The sequence below is a fragment of the Mesoplodon densirostris genome, chromosome 4 (genome assembly GCF_025265405.1).
Source record: "Mesoplodon densirostris isolate mMesDen1 chromosome 4, mMesDen1 primary haplotype, whole genome shotgun sequence".
In the NCBI taxonomy this organism is placed as follows: domain Eukaryota; kingdom Metazoa; phylum Chordata; class Mammalia; order Artiodactyla; family Ziphiidae; genus Mesoplodon; species Mesoplodon densirostris.
In genome coordinates this window covers 44,484,241-44,503,537 of record NC_082664.1, presented here as the reverse complement: position 1 = coordinate 44,503,537, position 19,297 = coordinate 44,484,241, and the positions used below count along the sequence as shown (strand labels likewise).

General features: G+C 35.9%; 1 protein-coding gene across 5 annotated transcripts in view; it reads left to right on the top strand.

Annotated features, from left to right (window-relative positions):
- Nucleotides 1-278: 278 nt before the first annotated feature.
- Nucleotides 279-19,297, top strand: part of ARID4A (AT-rich interaction domain 4A) — a 57,696-nt gene continuing 38,677 nt past the window's right edge. Inside the window, exons 1-9 of one of the 5 annotated variants that reach the window (XM_060096146.1) lie at nucleotides 279-406; nucleotides 1,498-1,554; nucleotides 3,358-3,468; nucleotides 5,298-5,363; nucleotides 6,385-6,475; nucleotides 13,925-14,004; nucleotides 14,094-14,188; nucleotides 15,436-15,568; nucleotides 18,758-18,837. In XM_060096146.1, coding sequence (XP_059952129.1) covers nucleotides 1,549-1,554; nucleotides 3,358-3,468; nucleotides 5,298-5,363; nucleotides 6,385-6,475; nucleotides 13,925-14,004; nucleotides 14,094-14,188; nucleotides 15,436-15,568; nucleotides 18,758-18,837 — 662 coding nt within the window. In that variant the 5' untranslated portion in view covers nucleotides 279-406; nucleotides 1,498-1,548. Of the gene's footprint in view, nucleotides 407-951; nucleotides 1,005-1,199; nucleotides 1,555-3,357; nucleotides 3,469-5,297; nucleotides 5,364-6,384; nucleotides 6,476-13,924; nucleotides 14,005-14,093; nucleotides 14,189-15,435; nucleotides 15,569-18,757; nucleotides 18,838-19,297 lie in introns of those variants that run through there. The other 4 variants (XM_060096149.1, XM_060096147.1, XM_060096148.1 and 1 more) reach the window with 4 other exon arrangements.

Here is a 19,297-nt window from a genome sequence, read left to right as displayed (position 1 = left end):
ATCCGGAGTCTTCTTTACCAATCACTTTTCAGGACTTGCTTACTCAATACCTGATTCTCCAGTAACGTTAGTCTTCGGAGGCAGCCAGTCATAAGTGGCAGATGTCCTACCTGCTGTTTTTCGCACCAATCCGTGAAGTTTCAGAGCTACATCCAATGAGGACGGCAGGTAGCGAGCTCCAATCCGAAACTCTTCGGCGTCATGAGCAGCCAATAGGAGTTCGTGTAGAAGCGAGTCTGCTCAACAGCTTGTTATTTGGTGGATTGTGGCAGTAAATCGGGCGAGTGGGGAACCGGGCGCAGGAACTGCCGCCGCGGCCGGGAGTGGTGCTGCCCGGACTGGGGCCCACGGGGGTCAGTGGGGCGGAGGACTCGGGGGCTGACAGCGCGCACTTCACCCGCAGTTGGTAGGTGGGGAGAAGAGAAGCGGGGGATACTGAATGGACGAAGCGGCACTAGCAGCTGGTGCTGCTGCCCGGGGTCCCGGTGCAGTTGGAAGCTTTGGAGGTGGGGTGGGGGGATGCTTGGCAAGCGGGGCGGCGAGCGCAGGGGAAGGGGCAAGTCGTGGAGCAGCGGCAGCAACTGCGGGAACAGCCGCCGCAGCTGCCTCCTCGGCCGCTTCCCCGGGTTCCCCGGGAAAATGGCTGTGGGCTGGCCGCGCCGCTAAGTTTGCTTCCGCGAGGCGAGGAGCAGGCTGCTTGGGGCAGCCGGCCCCCAACTCTGCGGCGCGTCCTCCCCCGTGGAGTCCGTGGTTGGACCTGAGGGACTGGGGGCTGGTACCGCTCTGGGCTGTACAAAAAGTTGAGGCGGGCGCGGGGAGGAGGCGGCGGCTGCCGCTGTGCGGCTCCCCTCCCCTCCCACACCCTGTCCGGGCCACCTCCCCTCCTTCTCTCCGCCCCCCCAGCCTTCTTCCCTTCGCTGGTCTTTCCTCCGTCGCGCGCCTCTGGGCTGAAGGCCACGGCCCCTGCCCCTTCGGGTGAAGAAGTGCTTCTCCTTTCTGATATGGTGCAGAGCAGAGGAAGGAGAGCAATGGCGCCGTGACACTCCGCTGCCGCCACCGCGGGCCCGGGGCGGGCGGAGGGGGCCGATCGGCGGAGGCGGGGCGCGGGCCGAAGTCGGGGTATCCGGGGGGCGGCTGAGCCAAGGCTCGGCGACCGCGCCTCTGGGGGGCCCGGGGAAGCCCAAACGGCGCCCTGCCCTTCTCCAGAGCGACCCGTCCTGGGGCTCTGAGTTGAGCATTCCGGGTCAAAGTGGCGAGCGAGGCGGGGGCGCGGTGGGCCGCTGGCGAACTCCGCGGCGGAACCCACTGCCCTTTGGCGCCCGTGGGGTTCTTGCCACCCCCTCGGCTCCTGCGTCCTGGCTGCCCTCGGAGGGGATCTTATCCCTTCCCTGGTGAGGGTTCTGCCCCTCCCCGCTGGCGTTTGTTTACTTTCTTTCCCTGGGTCGCTCCCCTCGTTGACTGATTCTGTGCCTGTCTTTCCCCTCCCCTTGGTTCCAGCGACGGAGACGATAGCTCGTTGAGCTGGAACCCCACAGATCACCAGTGAAAATGAAGGTAAGTAGAGTCGACGCTGCTCGGAACCTCGTGCCCTGGACACTGACTGTCGTGAGGCCAGTGCTATGGAATGTCATTTTTTTTTGCTACTCAAAATTGATCCGTCTGCTAAGCAGCGCTTTCTGAAAATGAGGACGTGTTGAATGGGTGAGAGATGATCATTGTGTCTAAATGCGGTCAGTTGGGCCCCTCTCCGAAGCAGTTAGCACTTTGGAAAGGCTGCTGCAGCCTTTCCATTGTTGTCCATTGGGCTAGTATTTTTAAACACTTCCTGTGTTGGCAGCGACCTTTGCAGAAGTAAAGCTTTTGTCCTGCTTTGGTTCTTTGGGGGATTTTTTGATTTTTTTTTTTTCTTCCCCAGTGCCAATGCGATTTTCTAAGGAAGGAATGTGTGGATTGTGTAAGAGAGATACCATTTCTTCTGGGGATAAAGTGAAATTTTGTGGGTAAAATATTTGACGGTGAACTAAAACTAAGTATTATTATATATTATTATTATAACTAATAATACTTAATTTTAGTTCAGTCCTTATAGTAAATATTTTAAATGTATATCCAACCTAAAAAAAATTCTCCTGAAGACAACTAATATTGCAAACATCATATGTGATGTTTAAAGGGAAAGGAAGGTATAACATCCTGCAGTTCTGTGGCATTGAATATTTCAGGTCAGATATTTATTTGCAAAAAGTATTTCTCTTCAATTTGCGTTATTCATAAATGCACTAACTTTAAACTTGATTGCTTACTCATTTACTGTTTCAGTGTATTAAGCTCTGAAATACAAGATTTTCCCAAACTTCCTCTTGCTTTCCTATTTCCTTGAAGTGACAGTGTACCTTCTTTAATGTTAGTTGGGAAAACTTAATGAAAAATCATTTTCTACTTGAAAGTATTTCTCTAAAGTGTACACTGTCACCTTTGCACTTAGCATTGTTGAGCTGAGCTTGTATGAATATACTTAACTTTTGGAAAATATTCGTAAAATGACAGATTGAGATAGCAATCATTCTGTTACTGTCAAGATTAAAATGAATGGTGGAGTGAAATTTCTCACATCTTTCCATGTATCATTCTGATCACGGCCATTTGCTAAAAGTAGATATTTCTTTGTGAAACTTTTTTTTAAAAATATACCAAGAAGATTAGTGTTGATAAACTAGATACGGCTACCCTCAGTTCACATCTCTGCATTCATCAGTTAATTTAGATTTAAAGCTTTAAAACGCAGCATTTAGCCAATGATTTTTCTAAATAATGCTCTCCTTATCAAATGGGTTGGCTTCATTTATTATCTGTACAGTTATTGTGTATCCAAAAACAGTTGCCTTTATGTAGCTATATTAATAAACATTTAATTATGTATTTGTTAGTGTTAATTTTAATAGCAATATTTCTTTTAATTTGAAAACAAAATTTCAGGAGGCCATAACTGACTAACTTAAAGTTTTATGAGACACTTAAAATAAATATACCTTTTCTGGATTTTTAAATTTTTTCATTTCTTAAATATATCATAAAACTGTTGAATCATTTTGTACCTGAATGAAAAAACATTATATTTCCTACTTATACTTTCTAGTTACAATTTAAATTGTTTTATGTTTTCAGGATATAGTTTATAAAGTAAAGGATTGCTAATAAAGTATTTGCTTTAGGGGTATTTTTCAAATTATCAATGATATTAATAAGCAAATAATGTTAATGTTCTTATTACTTGAAATACAGAACCTTTTGATGAGACTTGGGGTTGGAGTAGGGGAAAATAGTAGTGACATTCATATTGTATGTTCCTTTCATCAGGCGGCGGATGAGCCTGCCTACCTGACAGTGGGAACTGATGTCAGTGCCAAGTACCGAGGTGCCTTCTGTGAGGCAAAAATTAAGACTGTGAAAAGGCTGGTAAAAGTTAAGGTAATTTTTTTTTTAATGCAACAGCTTTATTAACTCGATTGAAGAGAATTAGGGATGGAATTAGGAGACTGCAAATCAACATTTTATTTATTGAACTATTACTTCACTTCGTGAATCATTACTATGTGAAAGCACTGTTATATACAAAACTATAGGAAAAGCACATTAAGAATTGGGAATAAAGAACTCAAGATGAGAAATTATTCCAAGTGCTTCCATGAAATACCATACTCATGATACTTCCCATCATTTGGATCTTTCCTGTTTGCGGTAGCATGCTTACTTAGGCTATAAGCTATTTTCTCTCCTTTCATATTATTCAGGTAGCGATGATTTCAAGTGATTAGAAAAAACAATAGATTACTACAAACAAAACAGTGGGAATTATCATTTCAAGACAGCGATAAAAATGACTTAAGAATTTTATCTTAAGATAATTTTAAGATGCTTTTGTGACCAGAAAAAAAGTTATTGATTGCTGTACAATATTTGGAAGTACAGAAAAGTACTGAAGGATTAAAAGCATCTTAATCCTTGTTATTATTATCATTGGATCATTCTGTACTTTCAGTTTTGCAATTTGCTTTTCACTTACATATGTGATCCTTTCCTACAAAAATTAAGCACCCTGGAAGGAGGAAATGTTTGCCTTGTTCTGTTCGCAATACCTAGACCAGTGCCTTATAAACAGGGGGTGCTCAGAATGTGTTGAATGAATAAGTGAACAGTGGACCCAGGGCCAGCAGCATCAGTCTCACCTGAGAACTGGTTTAAAATGCAAATTCTCAGGCCCCCACCCCAGACAAACTGAGTCAGAAACGCTGAGGATGGGGTCCTATGATTGTGTTATAACAAGCCCTTCAGGTGTTTCTGATGAATGTTGAAGTTTGAGAACCATTAAACTAGAGGAGTGTGATTTGTGTGGAAGACAAATAGATTTGTCTATGATTATTATAAACTTTCTGTTTAAACTTCCATCTGCTGGTGAAACTTCGAGTATTCTTAGGATATCATTTGACATTCATTTCTTCCTTGTTTCATATAGCCTTTTTACTATGTCAGCTATACAGGATTTCCTTACTAAATATTTACTTGGAATTCTTTGAGAATTTTAACGTTTTGTTAATATTGTGGCTCTTTGTAGATTAATTAATTTAATTTAAAATCAATACAATGATTGTCTGGGGAGGTCTTATACATAAGTAACCTAGAATTTGAAGTTTCCCCTTATTTGGGTACATGCTCCCTTTCCGTCTCCCTCTCCCATTCTCCCTCTCTCTTAATAGAGCAAGTTACCTTATATATGTGGGAGGATCTGTAGTAGAAGGGAGCACTTATTTGTGACTGAATTGCATATCAGATTATTATTTAGGTTTACTTTATAAAGGACCAGAAGACTTCTGGTTTTAATTTGTTTACCTTGCATGTAGGCAATAAAGTTTGATGCTGTTTTTTTTTAAATATACTTGGTGACAGAACCTTTATGACTAATTGATAAAAAGCAATGAAGGCAATTTTAAGGTTTTACAATAATTACTACAGATTATAAACCTTCTATAGTTAATTCAGCAAACATTTATTAAGTGCCTGTAATGTGTATTGACACTTGCTAACTGCTGGGGCTATAGTGAGGAGGACTCTAGCCCTCAAGGAGCTCACAGTTAATGAGAGAGACAATAAACATAAATACAATGGAATAAGTATTATACCAGAGGATGCTAAGATGCTAAGGATGCTAAGAAAGTATAAAGACATTTTTGTTACAGTATTACCATAAATGTACTGTTTTAAAAGTAACATGCAAACTATTGTGCAAAAATGTTTTTTAGGTACTCCTGAAACAGGATAATACTACACAATTGGTGCAAGATGACCAAGTAAAGGGTCCTTTAAGAGTACGTATTTTGTACAGTTTACAATCTGAAATGATGAATCGTAAATTCATACAGTGATTTATTGGATTTTATATTTGTAGATACACTTTTAAAATGTTAAAAAATGTTAATCAGAAAACAAAAATACAAATAAGGTGTTGTAGAGTTAGTATAAATTATGATATTACAATGGCTGTTTCGTTAGTTAAAGAATGTTAAACATCTTACAGAAGGGTAATTTAATATATGTGAACATGAGTTTCAGCTACCTTTTGTTTTGAATTCTTGGACTGAATACTACATTTTGTTTTTCATATGGTTGCCACAGATGTTTAGCTTGATAAGTGTAATATACCAGTATCATAAGTCTGAATCTTCTGTTTTTCTAACTTACCAAGTAAACTATGTTGACTTAATAGTTCAATTTAATGAATACCTACATTATGTTTTCCAGCCATTTCTGGCCATTTGTTTATGTTATAAATCTTTGTTATGTCAGAGTACCACTTCGGTTAATATCTGATATACAAAGGTCTGGAAGCTGAAAGAAGGTCAGCTGGTCCATCCCTCACTCTCCAGGTGAACCTTTATCTAAAAGGTCCCTTAAATACAAATGCTGAATCCAATATTCAATATTTACATGAAAGAAAATTGAAGCTGTTTTTGCTGTCCTATGGTTTTTTGGTTCTTAAATTCCACAGTTTTCTTGAAGGCAGTATCATGTAGTAAAAAAAGCTCTGAAATGAGACTTGAAAGACTGGGTTCTCATCCTGGACTCTTTGCAAATTATTCTCTCTTCCTAAACCACAATTTTCAACATGTAAAATAGGGGTAATAATAGCTATCTTACTTAAGCCTAAGCATTTTGAGACTTGAATTGCATGGTAAATGTATGAACACTATAAATGATAAAGATCTAAGCCAATGTAAGGTAGAATTACCATAAATAGATACATTTTTTTAACCCAGGTCATATAGTTGGTATGAGTGATTTGGTTTGTTTGTTTAAATTTGGTGATGAAATTTGGATTTTTTGTTTTAGGTTGGAGCCATTGTTGAAACAAGGACATCTGATGGATCCTTTCAGGAAGCTGTTATCAGCAAGTTGACAGATGCTAGTTGGTATACTGTGGGTAGGTAGTTAGGTAATTTAATACAGAGGATTTAATTTGTGGGTTTTGTATCTATCTCTCTGTTTTGTAAATTCATTGAATCATTACCTTGGCAGAGAAATATGTATTCTTTCCTGTCAGTTTACTTGATATAGATAGCTAAAATTTTAATGACACCCTGATGGTAAGAAAAAAAACCTAATTATCTCTTTATAGTAACTTGGCCACTTATGGCTATTTCATCCAAGAATGTACTTCTTTTTTAGGTTATCTTGATATTTCCCTTCAAGAAAGTTAAATTATATGGTTATTTTTCTTCCGTTAGAAAAGTCAATACAACTTAGTATTGTAAGTTTTCAGACTTTTAAACTTTTTCTGGAATTACAATTAAAATTGCATAGTTGCAGTCTTTTATTGTATTGCTGCCTATTTTATATAAAGGTACTATAGATATTACCACAGAATTTACAAACTAAAAAAATTTGGGCCAGAGTAGATTCAAGCCTAGGTGATCATAGCTTAGTTTTTGATTTTCAATGCAGTAAGGACTCTCTTAGTAACACCTTTCACAAAAGATATATATGCTGCTAATGTGAATTCATTCTTAACATTTCATGCATAAGCTTATACTGGCTTTAAAAAACTTTACTGTAAGTAGCAACAAGTGTCACAGTGCAGGTAAATGAAAACCTAAATGTAGTACTTATATTGTTCCTGTCATTATGTTGATGAGAATAGCAATAATTAAGATTTCCAAGTCTCCTCTGATTACTTTCAGACTACACAGTCCTGTGGATAACATCCAATCGTTGGCTTTACACTGAACGTCTATAGCATTATTTGGTTTTTACATTTATGTCTTGGTATAAAAGATGTAATTATAGTGTTGTGGTTTCCTTGCAGAAGGTAAAGAAATGACCCTTTAGGTTTATTTTTAGTTTACTTGATTTGTTGCCTTGGGTAAACATCATTCATCTGTAGTTGATGCTCAAAGCTGTGAAGAACACGCTTTGGTTGAAAATTGTACTTCCTGTGTCTTACTCTGTGGCTTCTATTAGTAGTAGCAATGTGCTGTATGTACCTAATATTTTCTAACCATTTTTATTCTTAGACCTCCTACAAGTTGGTGTTGGTTCACAATGGTGCTATTATTCTGAACTATATATTTTTAGGAGGCTTAATAGTGACTTAATAGTTGTTAGAGATTTAAAAACAAAGCTTAAAATTCACTCTTAGATTTTAAATGGATACAATTTTGCTATATTAAACAAAGCAGTGGTAAAAATGACAGGAGTTGATGTGTGCAGAATCATGGGAAATAATATGATGCATGTTTGAATACTAACATGCATCCTATTTGGTGCCCAATATCAAGGTTACATTCACAGTACTTGTGAAGTTTTACTGATGTAATGCTTACACTTCTGCAGCAGCAGTACTTTTCAGGTTTTCACATTTTGGATTTTCTGCACCCCAGAATAATCCTTCAATTATGAATAGCAATCTCTGTCCTTTACATGAATGGCACTTTAGTATTGATGAAAACTAGTTGCTACTGAGCATTCTCTGTGGTGATTTTCTTTGATAGATAATAACAGAAGAAATTGTATAATTCTTGTTCTCAAAGAGCTTAGAATCTTTTTTTTTTTTTTTTTTTTTGCGGCACGCGGGCCTCTCACTGTTGTGGCCTCTCCGGTTGCGGAGCACAGGCTCCGGACGCGCAGGCCCAGCGGCCATGGCTCACGGGCCTAACCGCTCCGCGGCATGTGGGATCTTCCCTGACCAGGGCATGAACCCGTGTCCCCTGCATCGGCAGGCGGACTCCCAACCACTGCGCCACCAGGGAAGCCCGAGCTTAGAATCTTAATTGCATATGGTTCATATATTAAGCACTAGTGTACATAAGAATCACTTGGTGCTCATTTGAAAAAAACAAGGATTTGAGGACCCCAAATCTCTAATTTAGTACGTCTGGGATGGCAACCCAAGAAGCACATTGGCTGAATCTAATGAAGTTAGTACACACTTAGAAAAACGGACCACATTTGTAGAAACAGAGACTGATTAGGGGAGAAGAATCCAAAATACTTAAGATTTTTGCATCTGTGTAATGAGAGACAGTGACCAAAAAATTTTAAGATGTTAAGAGGCACTATTACTCTTAAGTATACTCAGTATAGCACTCTGCTTTAAAGAATGTTTAGGTATTGAAGTATGTAGGCCACATAAAGAATGATCCTTATTAAAAGATGGCAAAATAAAATGTGTAATCTCTCACAGGTCACGAACTTTCTATAATTTTCTTTAATTAAGTGACTACTTAATTGCTCTTTTCTGGAATTTTTATTGATTTCTAATTCCTAGCAAAGTGTTATATAGGTAGAATCAGAAAGTATTCAAAGTATTGTTAATGGTCTCGATGTTTTTTGATTTTAAAAGAACTTGAAATTATGTCAGGCTCTTATAAATGAAACAAAAGGGGGTAACATACTGCTGATTTGGATTAAATAGGAGTTATAATTATCAGTGATCAAAAGTTATCTGAGGAACTGTTATTAACTCCTTATATAATATAGGTATTAATTTTTCATATTATAGCTGAATGACCAATTTTGAAAAAGATTATGGATCTAATATAACTCAAAAAAAATCTAATAATACCTTGCTCTCCAATGTTGAACAATAAATAGCACCAGTTCATGGATTTTTAAGTTTTTTGAGACTTTGAAATATTTCCCCTTCCTATCATAAAACAATGCTTCCTAGCAGTTTATTCATTTGGCAGTTCTTTTCCTTGCATTAAAGATAAGGAACCTGTAATGTATGGAAGTGTATTGCTATCTGTCCAGCCATTCAGAAGATACCAAAATTGGGATTAGAATTCATATCTCCACTTGAATGTTGTCTTTAATTCCTGACAAATATAACTGTCAGTAAGACATTCTAAAACTGTTCTTCTTTTGCTTTGTTAGAATATGAAAATAACACATTGTATTTGAAAAATAAGAAAAATGTAAAGGAGAAAGTTGCTTTTAATTTAAATAATTTATATGTAAATGTATGCAAACACATCATATATCAAGTTTAACAGTAAAATCTTTTCAATCACTGATATATTTTTGTGACATGCTTTTTAAGTTTCTGGATTTTTTTCATATCTTCTTCTTATTTTGCACATCAGTTTTATCAGATCTCATGGAAATTCTAAGTTAAAAGAGTAGAGGAGGGTTACATTAACCTGGTGAATGGACTGACTTTTGTAGAATGTGCTGTAGGCTTATAAGGCTTTTAATTTGATTAGAACTGCATATGACGAATGTTGTTATAACCAGAATCAACCAGAAAATGTTTTCAAATCCAAGTGGTTATTCCCCTGACTAGAAAATCATTCATTAAGAAAAAAAAGTACTAAGTAACAAGTCTGTCTAGTCCTGTGATAGGCTTTAACCCATTGTTTAAATAGCCTTCTGTAAGACTTAACATTCTCATGATATTTTGTTAACATAATATACATTTGAATGTTAATTTCTTAAATTTCCAGATTCCTGAAGTTTTTGATCTTAGCTGCTGAGGGGCTTCTGTAGTTATCACAGATGATTTTATGAGCAACAGAACTATTGGTTTTACCTAGGGTATGCATATATTTTTAATTTTAAAGCTTTTATTGTATCATGTGAAATGTTTTGTTAATTGTTACCGGTATAAACAGATATAACAATAATACTTATTTTCACCAAGTCAGAATTCTTTTTTTTGTCTATTTTTTGTTTATTAACAAGATAAAGTTTGAGGGTTTTAAAAAAATTAATTTTTATTATTGAAATATAGCTGATTTACGGTGTTGTATTAATTTCTGCTGTATAGCAAAGTGATTCAGTTATACATATGTATACATTCTTTTTCATATTCTTTTCTATTATGGCTTATCACAGGATATTGAATATAGTTCCCTTTTCTATACAGTAGGACCTTGTTGTTTATCAAGTCAGAATTCTTAACTCTCTTCCCAGTGTTCATGTTATGCCTCTGTTTCTTACCTGTTTGTTAATTCATTTTGATCCCCCCTTAACTAAATTGTAGCTCATAGATGAACCTTCTAATTCTCAATTTCTTTATCTATAAAAGGAAGATAGTGATTCCGACCCTGTAGAGGCTGCTGTGAGGCTCAGGGCATAGTAGAAGCTTAATAAGTAATAGCCAATTGTATCTTTGGATAGATAAAGTTAATTTACTGTTGTTATTATCTTATTATTCTCCAGCATCGTAACAGTGCTATGATAACAGGTAAATCTTTTGTATTTAGTAGTTAGATTAGATCCCTGTTACTTTTGTTTCTTTGAATTCTAACAGTTTAGGGTCAGGCTTTGTATATTTGTTTCCATTAGCATGATTTTATCTAGTATGATTAATGTTATAGAGAGAGTCTTAGCTTTGTCATTGTCCTCAAATTAGGTTTTAGAATTTATATGTAATATACTAACAGAGATACAACTTTTGTAGTATCTGGTCTCTTGCACTCAGTGAGTGATCTATTCAAGTGCCATTTTTGGCAAGTATAAGACATTTCATATCTTATAATTACTAAATCTTTATACTCTGACTTTTTTTCTCTTGTCATGCTGTAGTATACACCTTGAACCAAAAATAAGCTTAATATACACACACCAGTTAATTATTTAACTCTTATCAAAATGCCAGAGTCAGTGTTCAATGCCTTCAAATTATGTGTTCTTTAAGATGATATTTCTAACATGGAAGTTATAGAGGAAACTTATTTTTTTTTGGCTGCACCTCATGGCATGTGAGATCTTAGTTCCCCGACCTGGGATTGAACCTGGGCCCTTGGCAGTGAGAGTGCAGAGTCCTAACCACTGAACTGCCAGGGAATTCCCTAGAGGAAACTTTTTTAAAATAAATTTTATTTATTTATTTATTTTTGGCTGTGTTGGGTCTTCCTTGCAGTGTGCGGGCTTCTCATTGCTGTGGCTTCTCTTGTTGCAGAGCATGGGCTCTAGGCACGTGGGTTTCAGTAGTTGTGGCTTGTGAGCTCTAGAACACAGGCTCAGTAGTTGTGGCGCACGGGCTTAGTTGCTACGCAGCATGCGGGATCGTCCCGGCCCAGGGCTCGATTCGATGTCCCCTGCATTGGCAGGCGGATTCTTAACCACTGCGCCACCAGGGAAGCCCTAGATGGAACTTCTTAATGATTTTGATAATCAGGGATGTCATGATTAAATAGGTCCACTATGTTGTTACATTTTCTGTTTGTCTTTCAGAAAATCTTGAGAAGTTATATGGCTCAACAAGCTTGTATAAAGTACTCAAATACATACCTTTGTATAGTTTTATGAATTAAAAAATTCTTTAAAAAATTTTTTAAGAGAAACAGAGAAAATTCTGTTTCTCTTTGTTCATTTGAAGTTGGAAGGGGTTCGGTTCCTGTGAAAAAATGTAAAAGGGTTATTTGTACCACAGTTGACTTTGGTCCTTACCTTATTTCTAACCATGGTAAAATTGTGTTGAAGTGAGATTAATTTTTTCCTTCAAAAATCTGGTATATTTCAAGGTGAATATTTTAAAAAAACAAGAACTCAGAATGTTAAATTGTTGAAATTTCTCATCAGAGCATTTTGATTTGGGGCTGCCATTGATTAATAATAAAATATTGTGGAAAAGATTTTGTTTCATAAATTTGATATTAGTCATTTGTCTTATATTCTCATTTTCTTTCCTCACATCTCCACCACTTAAATGTGGTGTATATAGTGTATATGTGTGTGTCCAGTGTCACCATCTTTGGTATTGTAGGCATTAAGGAAAATTGGAACTTTTAAGTTTTATTCTTTAGCATACTTAATGGACATTAATAATAACATGAAAAATTATTTTAAGTTTGGTATGATAATTTCATGATTTTGAATTTTTCGAAGAGCAGTGGTTTATTTATCAGACTCGATGACACCATATAAATCATAATTGTGATACAAATGTTTAAACCAGTGTTAATCAAGTGTAGATTAGTGATGTAATTGTTGGAGGATGTTGTGTTTTATCCTGTCATTGTGTCTGCAGGTGGTCATTAATTTCTGCATCATTGACAGTGTATAACACAGATGATTTTGTGGAATTATTATGGTTCTTTAAATATGTGCATCAGGAGCTTTTAATATTCTCTGCATTGTCTCCTGCATGTAAGAGAATCTGAACTAGGTGTCTTTAGTCTAAGAGAAGGAACTGACTGAGGTGGATAAATATTGAAGAAGTTGAGTACGCTTACATAGTTAAGTTTCTACCATGAAAAAAGTTTATGATTCAAAGGCAAAGTTTTTGCTAATAAAGCAGCCCTTTAAAAAAAATTCAGGATTGTAATTATATAGGTAACAAGGTAAAGATTTTAAGATATTAAATCAAGATAATATAGAATTTTCCTTTCTTAACATTAATCTATTCTGTTAAATTGGAAAAACATTAAAAAATTGAAAAACATGTAGAATTATAAAAATTAGGATTAAATCTTAAAATAATAATCCCTTTTGTTTTTGTATGCTTTCCTGTATATATGCTTTTTCCATAATATATATAAACATTTGTTGATGTGTATATGTATTTTAAGTATCAGAGGTAAGGATTCTGTCTTCTTGTATTTTATTTTTTCATAAAGCTGGGTGTCAGGTATCTTCTGAGAAAATTTTCTTTGAATATTAGATGGTAAAATCAGTACCTTTCTGGAAAATTAAACCTATAAAATTATCAAAATAATTTATAGAGCTAGGTATATGAAGAGCATTGGTGGTAAATTGTTAAATTCCTTGCCCCCATTTTCTTGAAATATTTACACAGTTTCCAAGTAGTGTGATTTCTTTTAAATGTAGTAGAAATAAAAACTTGAGAAAGCTTCTGTGCAATTACGACTTATTTTTTAGAATTAAAAATTTTCTTTCTGGTGTTTCAACTTTTATTTCTAAACTTCTTGCATCCTCCTCTAGCAAAAGAAACAAGTTGAATCTTATGACTTTAGAATTTGGCAGCCAGTACTTCTGTTATATTAAGTTATCATGCAAATAAGTAGAAGTAGAGTGAACCAACAGCATTACGAGCAGTCAGACAGTTTCTGGACATTAGAGATACTCCATTGATAACTGTTGCGAAAAAACCCATGATACTTCTTTTTTTTAAACCAGGTTTTTGCTCGTTCTTCTAAGATTAAAGGTAATTTAATATCTGTGCTTTGACTAGGTTGCTAATGGTTTAAGAAGGTCGTTCTGTAGTGATAGAGATTGAAAAAGTGAATGGAGACACTTAAGCAGTTTGGGGCAGCCATTAACCTGTGTTTGTTTGGTATCTATAGAATGAAAAATATGTGTATATTTTAAAAGGTTTTGAAGCGTAACTAATAAATAATGGTTCTTAAGCCCCAGGTAAATAGCAATAAGTGTGCATAAATTCTCTGCTATCTTCTGCCTATTGCAGTGTTTGATGATGGTGATGAGAGAACATTGAGACGTACCTCACTATGCTTAAAAGGAGAGAGACATTTTGCTGAGAGTGAGGTAGGGTAACATGGATGGACTTTTTAAATTGAACAACAGCTACTAATGTAGAAGCAAAAAGTGATTTAATTTGTCTGTTTCTTATCGAGACGCTTGACCAGCTTCCATTAACAAATCCAGAGCATTTTGGAACTCCAGTAATTGCAAAGAAGACGAACAGAGGAAGGAGGTCCTCTCTGCCGGTGTGAGTGTTTTCATGTCCAGTAACATTACAATTATCACAACATTAAATAAGTGGTTTTTCTACGGTGGTGAAATTTGTTTGGGTGACCTTTCCACAGCATCTTGTATCCTTGTTTTAGACATTTTACCCTGAGTAGACTTTGTTCTTAATTCTTGGACAAAGTAATAGGAATAATGATCTCAACCCCTTTTTAAAAAAGGCTATTTTTGTTTTGAGTTACTTTGCTAAATTCCTTAATTGATAGGATTATTTTGCTATGTTATGTGCGTATATGTGTTTTTTTAGCCTTTTTATTTCAAAAACATTTCAAGTTTAAAAATCGTAAGAATAATACAATAAACTTCCATATACTCATCATCCAGATTCACTAAATTATTAAAACTTTTTGACACATTTGCTTTATCATTTCCTGTCTTTATGTACATGTATTATAATTATTTTTTATTTAATAATAATTTTAATTGGCTGAACCATTTAAGAGGAAGTTGCAAGCATCATGACTTCTTACCCCTAAATAGTTTATGTAAGAACAAGGACATTCTCTTATATAATCAAAGTATGGTTATCAAATTCAGAATAGATAACATTGATAGAATGCTATTATCTGATAATATATAGTACATATTTCAGATTTTGTCAGTTGTCCCAATAATAGCCTTTATACCATCGCCTGATTCCAGGATTCAATCCAAGATCATGCATTGCATTTAGTTTATGTGATTCTTAAGTCTCCTTTAATCTAGAAAAGTTCCTCAGCCTTTTTTTGTCTTTTCATGACAGTGACATTTTTGAAGAGTACAGGCCAATTGTTTTGTAGATTTTTCCTCATTGTGGCCTTGTCTGATTGGTTAGTTATCCAGATAGGTTATCTAAATAAACCTCCTGATGTGTTTGGTGAGATCTTTTCCTAACCTGTTGGAGAATTAGAGTTATATTATCTGGAACCTGGCATACATAAAAAGTGGAAGGGCAATCTCTTAAACTGTATTTGGCACAGTAAATACTTCCTGGTGATATAACTTTTCTGTCCCAACCAGTGGTTGGCATGAGAGTCTAAGTCCAGGTCCTCACTGATCTAGTGAAGTGGACTCAGAGTTACCATGGACAGCACAGGACTACTTCTTTGGGGCTAGGGAAGTATCCATTTCTTCAATTCCAACTTGAATGAAGAGAGTACTACCCTGGGGTAATGACTGTATCAAAAATGGTTGATGTTAAGATCATGATAAAGTTATTCTAACTTTTAGTAATGAAGATGAAAAAGAAGAAGAAAGTAGTGAAGAGGAAGATGAAGATAAGCGACGTCTCAATGATGAATTATTAGGAAAAGTTGTAAGTGTGGTATCTACATCTGAGAAGAGTGAATGGTATCCTGCTTTGGTAAGTATGGTTTCTTTGCAGAGTTAATTAACCATTTAAAGTATTTGTTTAACATGGATTTTAAGAAAGCATTTAAAATATTTTGAGAGTGTTACACAAATTTAGTTTGGACTTCATTGCAAAATTGAGCAATCCTACTCAGGTCCCACATACTTCACTGTCTTCTTTTGTTATTTCCTTTCTTTAATTCTCTGTAACCAAGTATTTATTGAGATCTGTCAGTTTTTCCTTCAAAATGTGTCCAGTGGTCTGTTTTTACTCTGTTCCCATCACCTTTTTTCACCTGATATATAGTACCTACCACCAGCTTCTCTTAACTTGATGCCTGAATGCTTTCTTTACTAAATTCAGACTTATTTTCTAGAAGTAACTTTTATAGAGAAATTTTAAAACATTGATTTAATTATGATAGTCCCATTATCAAAAAAAAAATACCAGCACTAACTCTGCCTAATGAATCAATTCTGCATTTTTAGATGGATATCTGTGGTCATCCCTAGCTCTTAGTTTGTTTCTCATTTTCAGTGTAAGCTGTCTATTTAGGCTCTTTCTTAACTGCTCCCTGTGTAAGACACTTCACTCCTCCAGTCCTTTACCCCTTAAATCAATTAGTATTTACTAAGGATTTGCAGTGACTTCAGCTTTGCTCTAAGCTCCTTAAGAAAAAAAGAAAGAGGTATGAGACATAACACATTGCCCTCAAGGAGTTTACTATACACATCTCAAAGACTGTGTAGTAGTTAAATATTATATAGTAATTTTAAAAACTTTTGGTGCAGACACTGGAATAGGACAAAGAGTTTTAGGGAAAGGAAGGATATACCTAGGCTTTAGAAATGGCAAATCTTGGGTGGGTTGGTAGAGAAAACTGACCTTTGCTTACTTGGGAAAGGAATGAGAAGGTATGGGCCAGAGAATTACTTCACAAGAGGAATCAATAGTACTTGGTAATACCTATCTCCCCTTTCTCTTCTTCCTACTCCTCTCCTCTTAAATATGTCTTAAGGCTCAGCTCAGGTCCTGCCTTTCCTGCAGATTCTCCCCTAACCACTTTAACATAAGTATGCCCCTTCTTCTCTGAGTTTTGATATCAATTAAATCTCTAATAATAATTTTGGCACAAAATACCTCCCAAATTAGGTTAGACTCCTTTAAAGAACTGAGGCCTTTTTTTTTTTTTTTTAGGTTTCTATGTTCATGTAAATACATTACCCAATTCCTATGTAGTAGATTTACTTCACATAGGAAAAGTCTGAAAATCCTTCGAACCTTTCAGTTGTATAGGCCAACAAATAAATGAGTTTGGATTCAGAATACTCAGGTCATAATTTGTCAAGAGATTAAAAAAAAAAGCCTTTATTTACTCAACAGGTTTATCATTTCCCAGGTGATAAAATAAAAGATGAGTAAGAGTCAATCTTACATTTGATGATTTTAGTGTACTGCAGAGAATAATCCAAGTAACTGTAATATAAAATAGTATACATTCAATATTAGGACTTCTTGTCCTGAGACCTTGCATTTATTTGAAAGAAATCCAAAAAGAAAAAAAAAGAAAAAGCCTTCATGAAGCTTTTGAGCTGAGCCTTGAAGGATTTAAAGTTAGTTAGCAGAGCTTCACTAGAGAACTTTCTTAGAAGAAACAGAATAAGTAATAGGAAAGAAGGGGGTTTGTTCATGAAACTGTTTGCTCCTAAATATTAGATGTGAATAGGGGCATAATAGGAAAGAAGACTGGGAAATAATTTGGATCGAGGGCAGAAGGGTCTTTAAAATTTCATCTAAAGAACCTGGACATAGTTCTGCATAGAATTTTGCAGAAGAGTGACATTATTTGAGCTGCATATTTAGGAATGTTAATGACACAGTGGTATGGTGGATGGATTGTTGTTGAAAGGAGTGGAGGTGATAGCAATCAATTTGGAGGCCATTAGAGTGGTTCACAGGTGAGGTAATTAAGCCTTGGGTTCTGTCTACTCATCCTTTAAGACTTACCTTAAGCCTTTGCTGCCACACATTTTCCCTTCCCAGGTCTGGTTAAATCTTCCTCCTAGGTGTTTTTATTGATATTTTATCTTATGCCTAGTTGGTATCACTGTACTTAGCCTTCGTTATGTTTTTTTTTTTTATATCTTTTTGTATTTGCCCTTCCATTTCAGTGTTAGCTCCTGAGGGCAGACACAACTATATTATTAGTCTAGTAATCACCAGCACCTAACAAACAGACAAACAAAAAAAACATTTAATACCATCTGATGTTAAAACAGCTGATACAACTGCCAAGAATTTTTGATTGTCTGGACGTAACGCTGTTTAATGTGATAGTCATGAGCCATGTGTGGCTATTTAAGTTTAAATTGTAACTTAATTAATATTAAATAGAATTAAAAAGTCAGTCTCTCAGTTGAACTGGCCACATTTCAGGTGCTCAGCCCCATGTGATTCATTGCTGCTATATTGGTCAGTGCCGACAGAGAACATTTCCATCATTGCATAAAGTTCTGTGGTTGGTGCTAGATTACCACAGAGGGGCTAATGTTGAGCAGGTACAGTTCAGCAATTTATTAGTAGCCTTTAATGTTTTTTAAATATTAAATTCTGTAAAGAATATACAGAGATTGGTTAGTTACAAATGTTAGGACATTGTTATTTTTAAAAGTTAAGAAATTTAAAAGTTCTTCACTCAGATTTTCTCTGATTTGTTTAAATACTAAAAATTGTACATGCCTTGTTAAGAATGGGAACTTAGGTGCTTATTTTAATCAAATAGCCAGATTTCAAAATTGATACTGATTTAAGTGCATTTAAAAAAATTATAATATGGCATGTCTTCATCATAGATCATACATTTTGTTTTTTGGACAGTAAATGAGTTATTATTTGGCTTAGAATAAATCCTAATATTTTTAAAGTGGTCACATTATGGTTTATATTTCATTAATTATTCATTTTATTATCTAATGACTGTGTATATTAAATATCTAGAAAGCCAATATACTAAAGAAAAATTATAAGGCAATCTTTTGTAAGTAATTTATTATGGTTTGGAAGCTGTTGACAATGAACCTATTTCTTGTCAAATATAATCATTTCAAGAAGTTAGGGGATCCAGAATTGTTATTTTAAAAAATATATTCTTTCTTTGAGTAGGGAAAGTAGTAATCAATTTGCTTTTATTTTATATTTCAGGTAGTATCTCCCAGTTGTAATGATGATATCACAGTGAAAAAAGACCAATGTTTAATTCGGTCATTTATCGATTCTAAATTGTGAGTAATGAATCACTTAATAGTGTTACATTGGGAGAAAAAAATGGAAATCAAGACTTTATTTTTTAAAGTTTAATCATTTCATGAACTGAGAAGTTGTTACCTAATATGTTTTGACTTTTTTGTAATGCAGGTTATTTTTAAAAATTTTTTTTTAATAAATTTATTTTATTTTTGGCGGCATTGGGTCTTAAGTAGCTGTGCGCGGGCTTTCTCCAGTTGCGGCGAGTGGGGGCTACTCATTGTTGTGGTGCGCGGGCTTCTCATTGCGGTGGCTTCTCTTGTTGCGGAGCACGGGCTCTAGGCACACAGGCTTCAGTAGTTGCAGCACGTGGGCTCAGTAGCTGTGGCTCGCGGGCTCTAGAGTGCAGGCTCAGTTGCTGTGGCGCATGGGCTTAGTTGCTCCGTGGCATGTGGGATCTTCCCCGACCAGGGCTCAAACCCATGTCCCCTGCATTGG